We start from the raw sequence: 15,892 nt of genomic DNA on the forward strand, positions 1-15,892 counted from the left end.
CCATGTCCTGGCTATTATAAACAGTGCTGCGATGAACATTGGGGTGCACGTGTCTCTTTCAGACCTGGTTTCCTTGGTGTGTATGCCCAGAAGTGGGATTGCTGGGTCATATGGCAGTTCTATTTCCAGCTTTTTAAGAAATCTCCACACTGTTTTCCATAGTGGCTGTACTAATTTGCATTCCCACCAACAGTGTAAGAGGGTTCCCTTTTCTCCACACCCTCTCTAGCATTTATTGCTTGTAGACTTTTGGATAGCAGCCATCCTGACTGGCGTATAATGGTACCTCATTGTGGTTTTGATTTGCATTTCTCTGATAATGAGTGATGTTGAGCATCTTTTCATGTGTTTGTTAGCCATCTGTATGTCTTCCTTGGAGAAATGTCTGTTGAGTTCTTTAATAATTTCTTTTTCCTATTCTAACTTACCCTGGATTAAATATTGACTTGACAGAGACTCAGTTTTGTTTTGTTTTTTTGGTCATCTGCTACTCTTATACTATAACTACCATCCCCCTTAAATGTTTATTCACCCTTATGGATTCAAAGTCAAATTGTTTCTCCCTACCTCTTACTCCTTTGTAGCTTAGCTGGTAAAGAATCTGCCTGCAATACGGGAGATGGGTTTGATTCGTGGGTTGGGAAGATCCCCTGGAGAAGGGAAAGGCTACCCACTCCAGTGCTGTGGCCTGGAGAATTCATGGACTAATTTTATTTATTCATATCTGTCCTCAAGCAAATCAGCACTAACTAGTATATCATCCTCATTTCTTCTTCAGTGTCAGTAGTTCAACTTAGTCTCCAGTGTTATTAACATAAGAGTGGTCTTAATAGACAATTAATTCTGCCATACAATTACTCCCCTAAGAACTGCTTCTGATAAACTACTTCAAATCAAAGTTGTCATTTTGATAGATATTCTCATTAGATGACTTGCTATATAGAGCTGTCAAACTAATGACTCTATAGAACAAATCAACTCACTTTGCCTCCAAATAGAATGTGTCATCATTCTTCTTGTTGAGTTCTCCCCAAGAAAGTGACATTTTCACCCTGAATTTTACTGAGATATTTTTATGAATCTTATGTTTTTTAATAATATTTGGCTCAAAAACTATTATAGCTGTCATCCATAGAATTTTGGATCCCTAATTGTCTACCTATATATGCATCATGACAGACACTTAAAATTATTTCTAGAAAACCTTAGTCCTGCTTATAGTTTCTCAGTTCTCTTTCATGAAGATGAAATTTTCATGATTTAATTTGGTATACTAATAAGAGCGCATCATTCCATATTCTCAGCTTTGTAGTATCACCTAAAATCATATTTACATAACAAATGTTGGGAAACTTTGTTTCAGCTCCTGCAGAATCTATCTCTGCTTTAAGCGAGACTGCCAGAGAGACGTGTACTTAAAACTGAGTAATTAGAACCTCTGAAGAAATCGGTTTACATAAATGTGTTTGATAATTATTCCGCCCACCTACAATAAGAGACAAAAGAGAGAGCCAAGTTAAACATACCAAGTATTTCCTGTGTAAGGGTGTTTTTGATGACACTGTTCCTTAAAATGTATGGTGTTGTTTGTGTGATTTGGTGGGGGTCAGGGACAGGTGGGAGAACAGTATCTTTGATCTCAATACCAGAGTTTATTATTTATTGCGTGTTTCCTGTTCATTTAATTTGCCTTTATTTATGGTCACAGAGATTTACCATCTTAATTTTTTCCTTTGTCTCATTTTCTGTTGCCTGAGAGCCAAATCATAGCCTACTTCTAGGAAGTGTACAGTGTGCATTTGGTCTATTAACTTAATTCTTGGGTTTATTCCACTTGTTTACTCCTGTTTTTTTCTCTGCCTACTATGTCATCACATTTTTTGCCAACATTCTTTTGCCTCTTTCTTTTAGCTCTGTTCTTAATTATTCTTTGTTATCATTGTAATTTACATTGTCTTGGATATATGTGGTATCTAACCAGTTTCTATTGAGTTTACCTTTTCCTAATAACGAATTATACAGAGGCTCGGGATTTCCTTTAAGTTTATACTTTACCAGTTAATCTCTGTCCCATGTTTTCTGCAATAGTCATATAAGTTCACTCTCAAAGTTTTAGTGCCTTTCAATAGCACCACACTTAATACAACCACCCTCCCCCACCCCCCCATTTTTTTCCTTATGACTTCCTTAGAATTTCTTTTCTCCAATCTGGTATACTTCCCAGCCCATGACAGACGTCTTGTTGCTGCCTAATGTATCTCTCTCCTTATTAATCTACTTAAACATTATTTCTCCCTCATCTCTACTAATCATCAATTGTTCCTTCACGTTAGACCTCCCAGACCTTCTCTTCTCTTGGAATCTTCCTTTTGGCATCACCTATATGTGATAGTTTCTATTGGCTAAATCACTTTCATATATGTATACCCTAAGACTTGCCCACACCACTCAATCTATAAATGATATTGATTAAATTCAAGTTAGTGCAAAATTTATCTGGTATGAGAAGATTTTTTTGCACTTAACTTTGCAGGCATTTCAGTGTTTATATTGATCCACATTATGTTGGTGTTAGGAAATTGTACTTTTGTTTGTTTATGCTCAGATCATATATTTGTACCTGTGTGTTTTGTAATTTATTTAAAATTAGTAGAGACAAAAATATTCCTAAACTGGGAAAGATTGTGTTGATACTTTGGTAAGTTTTATAGGTATTTATACATATAAAATTTTCAGACATTTGTTTTGCTTAAAAGAGAGTATATCTGTGCTTGAAGATAAATGTATGCAGTCATGACTGAAGAATTAAGGAAACTTGGTCTTCCATATTACCACAGTTAACCAGGTTAATGCTACCATCCTATCATAAGAGTATAGCAAATACTAATAACTGATATTCAGAATTTTAGAGAGTAATTATATTTTACACACATTTTCACCTTCTAAGTGGGATATACTAAGTAATCACTAAAAACTGACATGCATTTAAACTGTAACAAATTTTACTTGTATAGATCTGTAGACTTTCATTTCAACCATGATAAAAGTATTTCTCTGATAAGAGTAATTTATGAATAAAAATATAATTTACGGAATACCTTGGCAGAGAATGTTGATCGCTTCATCACAGTTCAGTCATGTTCAGAAAATCTAAGCAAGCTGCGTGATTATTCCAGGAAGCATGGAATGATGTGTTCAAATGAGTACCATCTGTGAATAGAAAAAGTTTGAGGTTTTTAGTCATTCTTAAAGAATGGAAATCTGATTCTCCATGCTAAAATGAGTGTAATCCTTTTTGTATCTGTAATTCAATAGGGCAGTTGCTTGAAATAGTCTAGTTCAACACACAGTTCATCAAAAGAGAAGATGCTGGATATAAATGAAGTTTACTGCTAGTTATTTATGTGCACATCTGAGGTAGCCTTGTTAAAAAAAAAAAAACTGTCTGTGAAGTTATACTATATATTTGGCCTCAGATTAGATTTATTTCTGGTTCATCTTTCTAAATACATTTGAGTGAAAAATGTGGACAAATTTTTATACCACATGAAAACCAAAGGGCTGTGTTATGAACCATAATTTAGTCACATATCAATACTGGCTGAGTGGCCCATACATGCCAGACTCTGGGTGTCTTGTGCAAGGTCCATCCCTGTGCCTGTCATAAGGAAGGCAATTGCAATTATTGTTGCTCTTCCTTAAGTCAGGTTAGAATAACTTGTCTAGATCTTGCTGCTTTGTCCAGTTAAAGTACTGTTCTATCTAGACCTTTTCTTCTCTGCAAAACTTATTTACAGACTGTAGAGCCTGTGGACCAATATTAATCTGCTGAAATTTTTTTTTACTGTGCCACAAACTTTGCCATTAAAGTCTTCTTTCCTGAAATCTGAGGGGATAAAAAAGTTGGTCAGAGAGCCATGTGCATCTCATCATCCCTTCTGCTGAAATACAGGGAAAGGGTAGCCTCTTCTGCCTTCTCCAGCTCCTAAATAGAGAATGCATCCTTTTTTCCTCCCACCTCTAGCTGCTCAGTAAACCCTCGGGAAGGGAAACATGAAAGGAGTACTTGGTGATGGACTGGAAAGAAAGGAAATTTCTGATCATACACACTGGATCTTACGGGAGAAAAGCAGTCGATGGTTTTAATGGAAATTAAAAGGCAATGCAAAACTTAACAAGTATTCCCACTGCACTTAGGATGAAACTAAAAATCTTGAATCTAGCCTACAAGGCTCAACATTATCTGATTCTGGCCTACACCTATAACTTTCTATCTTCCCATTCTCCTCCTAGTATACCCAGTAGCCTTCTTTGCATGTTTCCACTGTGCTGTTTTCTTATTCCAGCGTCTTAACATGATGTTTTTCACCAGAGAGGCTACATCTTATCTGTCAGATCTCCAATTAAATTGTAATTCATCAGGACCAGTCTGGTGACCATCTATCTAAGTTAAACCTCCTGTAATACCCTCTTAATTCATTTGTTCATACTTTCAAAAATATTTATTAAATGCCTATTTTGTTCCAAGAATTAGTCTAGACCTTCAGAGACACAATCTAACATGTAGGTTATATATATATATATAATATATATATATATATATAATGTATAAATAAATTTGGAGTAATTGCTCAATGTTTTTTTATTGATTGAATACAGAATAAAAACCTTTATAGGTCTTTGGTATAAATGTTGCAGTAAAGTAGAAGTGAAAATAGGATTAGGCCTGCTTAAGGTGGATTTTCAATGTCGAACTAGGATTTATAGGATGGTAGATATCTGTTTAAAATAAGGAAGTCTGTACAAACTAATAGAGTGCTCTGGAATTAATTTTTTTAAAAGCCCCTCAAGATTTTGAGTTTGCCTTTGAATGTTTAAGAACAGGTTAGATAAATAGAGATTGGTCATTTGTTAGTGGAAAGTTGTATTACTTTTCTATTGTATGTCATGAATTATCACAAACTTAGTGATTTAAAAGAAAACACCTACCCATTTATTAGAGAACAGTTCTGTAGGTCAGAGTCCTACTGGTGTGCTATGCCTGGATTCTCAGAGTCTCACAAAGTCTCACAAGGTCAAATCAAGTTTCCATGGGGAGAATTCTCATGTGGGGTGAAAGTTCTCTTCCAAGCTAATATGGTTGTGGCAGAATTCAGTTTCTTACAGTTGTAGAACTGAGATCCCCAATTCCTGGCTGGCTTCTGGCCAAGGACTGTCTAGCTCCTAGAGAGGTCCTGAATTCTTTATCAGGTGGTCCCTTCCTTCAAAGCCAGGAGTTGAGAAATATTTGTACATTGAATCTAATCTCTTGCTTAAAATACTTCCTCTTTGGTAACTAGCCCCCAAAAAAACCAAAAACCAAAAAAAACTCTCTGCTTTTAAAGGACTCGTTATAAAATCAGGGCCTTTGGATAATCTCTATTTTATTTTAATAAATTTTATTTTAGTCTTTATTTTTTAAGTATTTATTTACTTATTTGCCTGTGCCAGGTCTTAGTTGTGACATGTGGAATCTAGTTTCCTGACCAGGGATTGAACCCAAGTCCTTTGCCCTGAGAGAGCAGAGTCTTAGCCACTGGACCACCAGGGAAGTCCCCTCTCCTTATTTTAAAGTAAACCAATTTGGATTCTTAAGTATAGCTGCAAAATTTTTTGCATCAGCGCCTATATCAGTGTTTGGTTGAAAAACTGGAAGAAGGCATAGAAGAACGAGAAAGTGACACTCAGTAATATCCGACTCTTTGCAAACCCATGGACTGTAGCCTACCAGGCTCCTCCGTCCGTGGGATTCTCCAGGCAAGAACACTGAAGTGGGCTGCCATTTCCTTCTCCAGGGGATCTTTCCCATTCAGTGATCAAATCTGGGTCTCCTGCATTGCAGGCAGATGCTCTGCCATCTGGGCCACCAGGGAAGCCTGGAAGATGGTGTATGTCCTGAAATTCTTAGGGAGATGTGCCTCCATAAAGGTCAGACATAAAAGCCAGGTTGATGGAGATCATCTCTGAGCTGCCATCAAATTCTGATTCTGTGATCTTCTGATTCATCTGCCTGGTCTATGGATTCTACCACCAAAATAGAACTGAAAATTCACTTTTCTCCTATCACTACCATCTTATTTGGAAATGGCAACCCACTCCAGTATTCTTGCCTGGAGAATCCCATGGACAGAGGAGCCTGGTAGGCTACAGTCCATGGGATCACAAAGAGTCGGACATGACTGAGCGACTTCACTTTCACTTTCACTTCCACTATCTTATTTCTTCTTTGCTGAACAAATCAAATGGTCTATGAATTTGTCCCTTTACCTATTTGCAAGTATGACTGGATTTGAAAAAAATGTACTTCTGAACATCTCATTCTGACAGCTTGATATAGCTTTCTATTGCTGGACAAGCGATCTATAATCTTGGGACATAGTATGTCCCCAGACTCTCTTTGTTATTGCCAATGTGAATTATAAGCCATAGTCAAACTTGATTTAGATCACGTTACCCTCCTCTTCTTGAATCTCTGCCTTTATAGTTAGTGAAATCTTCTCTGTTCATATGCAACCTTTCCTCTTAAAATTTTTTCTGAACCCCCAAATCAGTCAGGTTTCTTTGCTTTGTGTTAGAGTAGTTTGAAAATGTATCTTCTCATCAAGTGGTCTGAATTAAAATTTAGTGGCTGAAGGATTTCAATAAATAATAAATTCTACTTTTTAACCAATTATGAATTATGGATTCTTTCTCTGCAAAGGTACGTTTTCCTTAAAAATAACTTTTTCTCTAATTGCTCTTATACATAACTAAACATACAAGAGGGAGTGTGCTATAAGTAGTTTAGTAAGTATTCTGTTTGTAAGGCTACTTTTTAGAGGTTAATGTTTGATTAAATACAGTAAGATATGATAAAAATTATTAAATATTTGAAAACAGGCTAATTGCATATGATCATATAGCTTTAAGTAATCTACTATTTGTTTTCTATTGCATTAGACTTTTTCTTCTCTTCCAGGTTTGTGTGTACTCAGTCGCTTAGTCGCGTCCAACTCTGCTATCCCACGGATAGCCTACCAGGCTCCTCTGTCCATGGGATTTCCGAGGCAAGAATCCTAGAGTTGGTTGCTATATCCTTCTCCAGGAGATCTTCCTGATCCAGAGCGCAAACCCATGTCTCCTGTGTCTCCTGCATTGGGTTCTTTACTACTAAACCACCTGAGAAACCCCTTTTCAGATTTAGGCAATATTAATATATAATCTATAGGTCTATAAAACAAATAGAAATAAATATGAAGTTTGAGGCTTTGCCTGTGCAGGATGATAATATCAACTATTCCAGTTTGTATCTTTAAAAAAAAGAAAAAACACTTTTTTGACTTTTATTTGACTAACTTGACCAAATTGATTTGCTGTTTTTGAGCCATGGAAATAAGAGTTGTGATGTACTATTGGATAAGACAATTAAATGCAGATTGACTTGGCTATTTACTAAATTTTTTAATGTTGATATAGCTATTTGTGGGATTGACTTGTGTAATACAATTAATATTCACATTTAAAAAATTGTAGATAATGCTGTAAAAATTAAAGAGAAAATTCAAATTTTTTTAACTCAAGTCCAGACCTCTGTACAGAACTCCAGACTCATGCATACATCTATTATTTGACCTCTCTGGGTATCTGAGAGGCAATTCAAAGTTAACATGTTCAAAAGAAATCCTTCGTCTTACTCTGCACAGCTTACTTCTTGTACAGTCATCCCTTTCTTGGTTAACTGTGACTGTATCTTTCTTTTTGCACCTGAAGACCTTAGAGCTTTCCTCCACTCCTCTCTCTCTCTTATACCTCATATGTCACGTGTCAGCAAATCCTGTCAGCTCTCCTTCAAATTATTCAGAGTCTGAATACTTCATTTCTGCTGCTGCAATTCTGCTCCAGGCCATCATGATCTCTTATGTTGACACTGCAATAGCTCACTGATTACTCTGTTTTCACCCTCTCTCCCTTGTCCATTCTAAACAAAACAGCTAGAGTGATTCTGTGAAAATGTATGCCAAGTGAGTCATACCAGTGTTCTACACTTGGTCATATACAATCTAGTTTTCAGTGTTTCTTTTCAGATCTCACCTCCTACTAGCCCACTGGCCTATTTTTAACTCTTCAAATATTACCAGGCATGATTCCAACCTAGGAGTGTCATCATGCATTTCCCTCTGCTGGGAATGTTCTTCCTCAAAATATTCACATGGTTAGCTTCCCTACCTTCATCAGGAACTTCATGTCTCCTCATCAGTGAGGCTTTCTCTCTGACTACTCAGCTTAAAATTTCACTGTCCTTGGGAACTCTTCTTCCCTTTCTTATTTTTTTCCATAATAGTAATCATCATGCAGGCTTCCCTGGTGACTTAGTAGTAAAGAATCCTCCTGCCAGTGCAGGAGATATAGGTTTGATCTCTGGGTCAGGAAGATCTCCTGGAGAGGAAAATGGCAACCCACTCTAGTACTCTTCCCTGGGAAATCCCACAGACAGAGAAGCCTGGTGGGCTACAGTCCATGGGGGTCACAAAGAGTCAGATACTTAGACACTGAGCACACACGCATGCACTCATCATGCAAGATACCGTTGGGCATCTTTGGTGGGGGAATTTACTGAAATCTGAATATGATATGTTTAGGAATGCATGAGTTTTTAATGAATAATTTTCTAACTCATTTTTTAATTTTATCTTTGATGTACATATTAACATAATGTTTTTATGAATAGTGTAATTTTCATGCAAATCCCTGTTTTCATCTTCCCTATCTCAGTCTTCTTAGCAAAGGTCCTTGCACACATGCAAGGATAGGCATGGTTGAAGAAAGTGCTCATATCACTTAAGTCATTGTTCTTTTATATTTCCAACTATAATACACTTAAGTTACTTGTCTAATAAGTGGCTACTTCTTGAAAACAAAACATAAGCCTGTGTGTTTTGATTTCCTAACACCAACCCAAGAGCCTGACACATAGTATGCGTATAGCGAACCAGTAGATAATGTGAAATCTGATAATATATATAGATATATATAGATAATATATATATATAGAGAGAGATAATCTATATAATATAGAACAGACTTGTGGACTCTGGGAGAAGGCGAGGGTGGGATATTTCAAGAGAACAGCATTGAAACATGTATATTATCTAGGGTGAAACAGATCACCAGCCCAGGTTGGGTGCATGAGACAAGTGCTTGGGCCTGGTGCACTGGGAAGACCCAGAGGGATCGGGTGGAGAGGGAGGTGGGAGGGAGGGACCGGGATGGGGAATACATGTAAATCCATGGCTAATTCATTTCAATGTATGACAAAAACTACTGTAATGATGTAAAGTAATTAACCTCCAACTAATAAAAATAAATGGAAGAAAAAAAAAAAAAGAAATCTGATAATGATCCCAAGTAGGACCATATGATTGTAGGTGATACCTTATTCTGTGTGTTAATGTCAGTGTGGCTGATGATGTTCTAGAAAGAGTTTTACTAATTTTAAATATGTGCAAAATAAAATAAAAATTACCCAATTATATAAATTATTAACTCAGTCAATAATGTTCATTTAAATTATTTTATAATCAGTATTTACTGTAACATGTGCTTATATCTATCTAGTCATTTAAGTATAAGAATGTCTTTCTTGGGAATTGAATAGTAAAACTCAGACCATACCTCTGAAAATACATAGGATTATATAAGCATGCAATTTTCCTTTGTGCCAGTGTTTAACTTACCTTATAAGCACCTTGTGAGTAAACTTGGGACCAAATTAGGAATAAAAATATCACAATTGTTTTGTCCCCTAAGCCTTAGAATCATTGTTCTCTGAAGCATTACCTTTCCCCTTAAGTTTCTGCTCATTAAATGTGGGCGTATTAATCTAAGGGCAGTTGTAATAAGAGATCACCACTATGTGCATAGTAAAAAAATATTTGTAAATCCTGTTTCTTCATCCCATTTACACAGTGTTCAGTAATTCTAATTGTTTTCATTTTTTCCCTTTAATTTTTAGTTCCCAGTGTTCCCATGAATATTGCTTTTTCTGATGTTCAGTCAACTAGTGCAACATTGACATGGATGAGACCTGACTCTATCTTTGGCTATTTCCAAAACTACAAGATTACCACTCAACTTCGGGCTAAAAAATGCGGAGAATGGGACTCTGAAGAATGTGTTGAACATCAAAAAATTCAGTACCTCTATGAAGCTGACCTAACTGAAGAGACAGTCTATGAATTGAAGAAATTTAGATGGTATAGATTCCAAGTGGCTGCCAGCACCAATGCTGGCTATGGCAATGCTTCAAATTGGATATCTACCCAAACCCTGCCTGGTCGTAAGTATCGTCCTGTGTATGTATGTATATATAATTTTGGATTCAAGAAAAAGCTCTTTAAATGTTTTTCTATAGAAGTCATTCAGAATATAGGTAAAGATTGCTTTTGTTACTTTAGTTTTATATTTTAAAATTAACTGGTTGGCCTTCTTGCTTAAATAACATCATCACCATCATAGCATTTAATTTTTATTGAATTGACTCTTAATGGGAAGTTCAATTTCAGTCACTATTTAGGGCTTTTCTCAAACTGCCGAATTGTATCAAGGTCATAGAGTCTTACATTGCAACAAAGCATTATGGTCTTCTCTGTGGTTTCTCATCAGGCTGTACTGATGGCCACTGAGTACCCTTTGGCTTTGCCTACATTTCCCCGTCATATCTGGAAGCTCTGCGGCTTTTAAGTCAGGCTTTACCACCTTGTCAGTGATTGTAGGCTTATGTGCGCGCGTGCACGCACACACACACACACACACACATTCATACACACGCACATGGAATTTCATTGATGCTATTGTAGATCTTTATAAATAGTGAAATAAACTTTGATCCAGAGCTTTTATTTTTGGGGGGTCACTAAATGTGTCTCTTGCTACTATTCCCAAGGGTACCTAGAATAATGTTTGTATGGTAAATATTCAATGAACGCTTGTTAATGCAATTAAGCATTTGTGATAGAATTCAGACACCTCCGCCTTCAGTGCGAGTGTTCACCCTCTCCTCTGTGGCCCGTGGACTCGGTTTCTGTAAGGTCTGCCCGCTGGTTTTTCTCTTACCTCTCTGATAGCTCTTTCTCAGTGTCCTTTGCTTATTCTCTCTCTTTCTCATTTTTCAAATCTGTGTTGGAGTGTTCAAAGATACATAGTTGGCCCTTTTCTTTACCAATGCATAATACCTAGGAGATCTTATCTTAAGAGACTTTATCCTGTCTGATAGCTTTAAAGTCTCCTTACATAGTGATCATTCTCAATATCTATTTCTAGGTCTGACTGCTTCCTAGAACCCAATCAGTGTATGTACCTGATGAACTGACATCATTGGGCAGATGTGTCTAATATCCTCTCAAAATTAACATGGTCTAAACACTAAGCCTTCTCAGCATCCAAATATAGAAAAAGAATCTTGCACTGTTCTTTCCCTTCTCTACTCTGCTAATGACTTAGTTTTACCATGTTGTCTAAGCACATCCCTCCTTTTGCATTACTATTAGTCCCGTCCTTCTTCACTGCTACAACTGCCTTAATCTAACTGACCTCCTTGGCTTTCAGACTCATCTTTTAAAATGTAAATCAGATGATGTCACTTCCTTGTATAAAGCTTTTCAATGAATCTCCATTACTCTTGGAATACAATTCCAATTTCTTAACATGTTTAACAAAGCCCTTATGTGACTTGACTATTACCTCTCTAACCTCATCCTTTATCATTTCCCCATTACCCATTATCCTCCACTCATACTGGATAATTTTTGTGTTGCTTGAACACACTGAAGTCCTAGAACTTGGGGCTTTGCATGCCCTGTTCCTTTGCATTGGAATGCTTTTCTGTGTCCATCTTTGCATGAGCAGCTTTTTATAATGTATACTTCTGCTTGAAAGATTCCTACTCAGAATGAGTTTCCCTGACTAGCCGATCTAAAAAAGCTATGCAGTATATTTCAAGAATATCATCTTAATGAAAATGTGTAATTACCTGATCACTTTTATTTTTATGTATTTGCTTATTTTTAGAATTTGTCTTGATCATTACTATTTCCTTGTTGCCTAGCAACAGTAGGCACTCCATAAATATCTCCTGAAGGAGTTAAACTTGATTGAATAAGCTAAAATGGATGAGGGAGCATGAACTGTTTTCCAAAGCAGAGAATAGAGAGGATGACAGTGCCATAAACAAAGAAAAGGAAAATATGGAAAAAATCAAGTTCAAGCTGTTTAGTCAATAAGTATAGTTATGTTTACTCTGTTAACTTGAGAAGAAATAACTCTTACAATCTAAGTGACTAGAAAACAAAAAGAAACAGGTGCTTAGAGATTAGAACATGGGTAAAGTTAGGAATTTTAGTTGCTTCAGCCAATAACAATGATCAGAATTACAAGTGAGAGAAAATGGGACACTGAATTAATACATGTTAAAATCACAGGGACAACTGTTACTGAAGACATCATACAGGTACCATAATGAATGAAGCAGACTGCTGATGCATGGTGGTTGAGAGAGGTGAACCCCATGGCAAATTAACAAAATGTGCTGCCTATGGGGCAACCGCTACTCACCCCTGGTTGATTCCTGTCTTACAGAGAAGTCATGCTATTAGGATGTAGGATGTGTTCAGAGAAATAGGAAAGCTAAATTTTTTATGGTGAAAATACTCAACTTCTTGTTGTAACAAGTTGTTTTAAATTTAATAACTTTCAGTTTTTCATGTCAGACATGTCAGTAGTCCAAATCTGGCCTGTGGGCAACTAATTTGCTACCTTTGGTTAAAATGGGCTTCCCTGGGGGCTCAGATAGTAAAGGATCTACCTGCAATGCAGGAGACCTGAGTTCGACCCCTGGGCTGGGAAGATTCCCTGGAGAAGGGAATGTCTACCCACCCCAGTATTCTTGTCTGGAGAAGTCCGTGGACAGAGGAGCCTGGTGGGCTCCATAGGTTGCAAAGAGTCGGGCACGATTAGGTGACTCACACTTCATGTTACTTAACTTTGGCTAAAATCGACCGTATGCCTGGCCTGTTCATCTGCTGCCACTGAGGCTTCCCGCCCTCCTCCTCCTGAGCATCTCACTTGGATAGTAGCTGCTTCTTCCTCCTACAGCGAGCCAGGAATTGGAGTTTCTAAACGCCTCATCTCCTTGAGCTCTCTAGACAGGGTGGTAGTAGATGTTCGGTTAGCACTAAACAACTTACCTGATCAATTCACAAGCTGGTAAAGGAAACTAGGAAGTTGGATTTTTATGGAACCCCCACATTCTTTTTTTTTTTTTAAGTTACATGCTTTAAAATTTTTATGATTTAATTTTTTAATTTATTTGGGGCTGTGCTGGGTCTTCATTGCTGTGCAGGATTCTTTTCTCTAGTTGCAGCAAGCAGGGCCTACTCTCTGGTCAGGGTGCAGGGGCTCCTCGTCGCGGTGGCCTCTTGGTTGCGGGGCACGGGCTCCGGGGCATGCAGGCTCCAGTAGTTGTCGCACATGGGCTCAGTAGTTGCAGCTCCTGGGCCCTAGAGCACCTTCAGTAGTTGTGGCGAATGGGCTGGGTTGCTCTGAGGGATTTTCCTGGATCAGGGATTGAACCTGGGTCTCCTGCATTGACAGGTGAGAACCCCACATTCTTAATTCTGAAAATTTGGGAGTCTTTCCACTTGAGTGTCATTGCTTCTATCAGAATCCCTTCTCTCCCTCTCCACCCTTAAGGTCTATGACCCACTCACTAGAATTGGGTCATTTTCAGTTCTCTGCTATGCTACTTTGCTCATTCTGGTCTAAAAGAATGGTGGTAGACTACTTCAAATATTTTGCAATTAGTGTGAGCTTTTTTTTTTTTAATAGCAGTATTTTTCTCATTTTATTAGGATGTATTCCTTTGCCATTGGTGATTGGTTGATTAGTTTGTCGGTTTTTGATGCGTTGGAGAGGATAATCTTGGCTTTTTTTTCACTCTAGCTCCCAGATCTTTACTTGATGACTAATCCAAAGAGTACCTTTGAGTGGAGTAGCAGTGTGAATTTTATCTGACACTTTTCCTCTCCCTTAGTCTAGTGTCTCATTGCCACAATTTAAATTCTCCATCAGAGAATAACTGGCTGTGAAAAATACTAATAGATTAATAGTTAAGTAGACTTTCTATACTACTTTTATCCCCTTTTTTCTTTATTCTTAAAAACTAATTTTCTACTCAGTTTGTCAATAAAATAGAAAAGAGAATACAGTTGTGTTTCTACCACTGTGATTAAGAGAGAAAAGTGAAAAGATTAGTATATTTCAGAATTTGTGACAACAGACATATTATTTTTCTTGGCATTCTCAAACTAACTAACTTTTCATCTGAGTATTCATATGGGGATGGGAAAAATAAATTAGTTTTGAAAGTTATAAGAATGAGTTGGTCACTCTTCATTTAGTTTCATAAATGAAATCAACATTTTTCTAATGATAAAAGAATTTTACTTACAGTAAAAAATGTGTTATTATATTAAGCCAAGGAGAGATACCCTGAGGTGGCATTTGATATGAAAGATGAAAATACACCATATATATCATTACAAGACAGTATATATAGTGAGCTAACATATGTATAAGAAAAGAGAAATTAGAATAGTCAGGCATTTTTAAGATTAAATAAGTAAGGATTAGATGTTGATTCTGCATACCAAAGTTGAAAAGCATTACAGACATTTTAAAAACATAAAAGGTAATCTGGATGAAGAAATTTATTATGTATTTCACCTGTCATTGATTCAAAAAAGTATTATATCATTTTATAATATAAGAAAATAAAATGATTAAAATGAGTCATTTCTGTGAATTAAAGAAAACACTAAATAATATAAAATCAGTATTTAAAATTCATGCAATTTATTCTAATGGCATCAAGTTGTGCCCAAGCACTTACTACCAGAAACTCTTAATCAAAACCTGGAGCTTCTTTGGTAAGGAGCTAGTAATTGATGGCTAGTTTCAGGTTAAATGATTCAACATTTGAATAGGTCAAATAAAAAGACCACCCATTTGGAATAATATTATAAAATATTCTAAAATGGCTTATAGAATAAGAATATATATTGTATTAACTCTCTCTGAGCTTATAAAGAAGAATATTCAAATTGAAGATGCAGGGAACAATGAGAATGCAAGCTGAGAATTAAACTGGGTTATTTTCTGATTCTGGATCTACCTCTGTACACTGAAGTGAATAAAAGTAACAATATTCAGCCAACTCAAGCAAACATTTCTTTCTCCCACCTACTCTGATAATTGAAGCCAAATTGCTTTTCCCCTTAAATCATCTGTGTGACAGCTATGGCTCTCCTCTTCACAGTGAGTATGCATAGCTACAAACATAAGCACAGAAATTACAAATGGCAGAAATGTTTAACTTGAAACATGGAAGTCTTCCAGATTATTTTATGTATCTCTTACTTCTCTTGATTATCCTTAGACTCAAAAGGGATTTGAGTTGTATGTGGGGGAGGAGTAGAGAATGGAAAGTTGCTAAATATCTCTGTGGTCCATAATAGGTACTTATAATGCTGAGGAAATGTACAATTTTAAGAGTGTGGGTGTGAAATTAGTATGGAATGAAATGGGACTCTCATAATGTGCATCTCCTATAGACCACCACGACTGGAAGGCAGCAAGAAAGGAAAATTCCTGGGGTAACACTTAGGTTGTGAAAACCACGGGATACCATACTCATGAGGAATTTTAACTACCCAAACATCTGTTAGGTTAAAAAAAATTCAGGAAAACATGCCTCATCAAAGAAGCTTCCAAGGAATGCAACTTTATGATTTAAAAAGAAGAAAACCAAATAGAGGGCAAA

General features: G+C 36.7%; 1 protein-coding gene across 2 annotated transcripts in view; it reads left to right on the forward strand.

Moving 5' to 3' along the window:
• Positions 1 to 15,892, forward strand: part of PTPRQ (protein tyrosine phosphatase receptor type Q) — a 235,648-nt gene that overhangs the window by 117,774 nt on the left and 101,982 nt on the right. For both annotated transcript variants that reach the window (XM_070454261.1, XM_070454262.1), the window contains one exon: positions 10,031 to 10,354. In XM_070454261.1, coding sequence (XP_070310362.1) covers positions 10,031 to 10,354 — 324 coding nt within the window. The remainder of the gene's footprint in view (positions 1 to 10,030; positions 10,355 to 15,892) is intronic.

This window comes from Odocoileus virginianus, chromosome 24 (genome assembly GCF_023699985.2).
Source record: "Odocoileus virginianus isolate 20LAN1187 ecotype Illinois chromosome 24, Ovbor_1.2, whole genome shotgun sequence".
NCBI classification, from domain to species: Eukaryota; Metazoa; Chordata; class Mammalia; order Artiodactyla; family Cervidae; genus Odocoileus; species Odocoileus virginianus.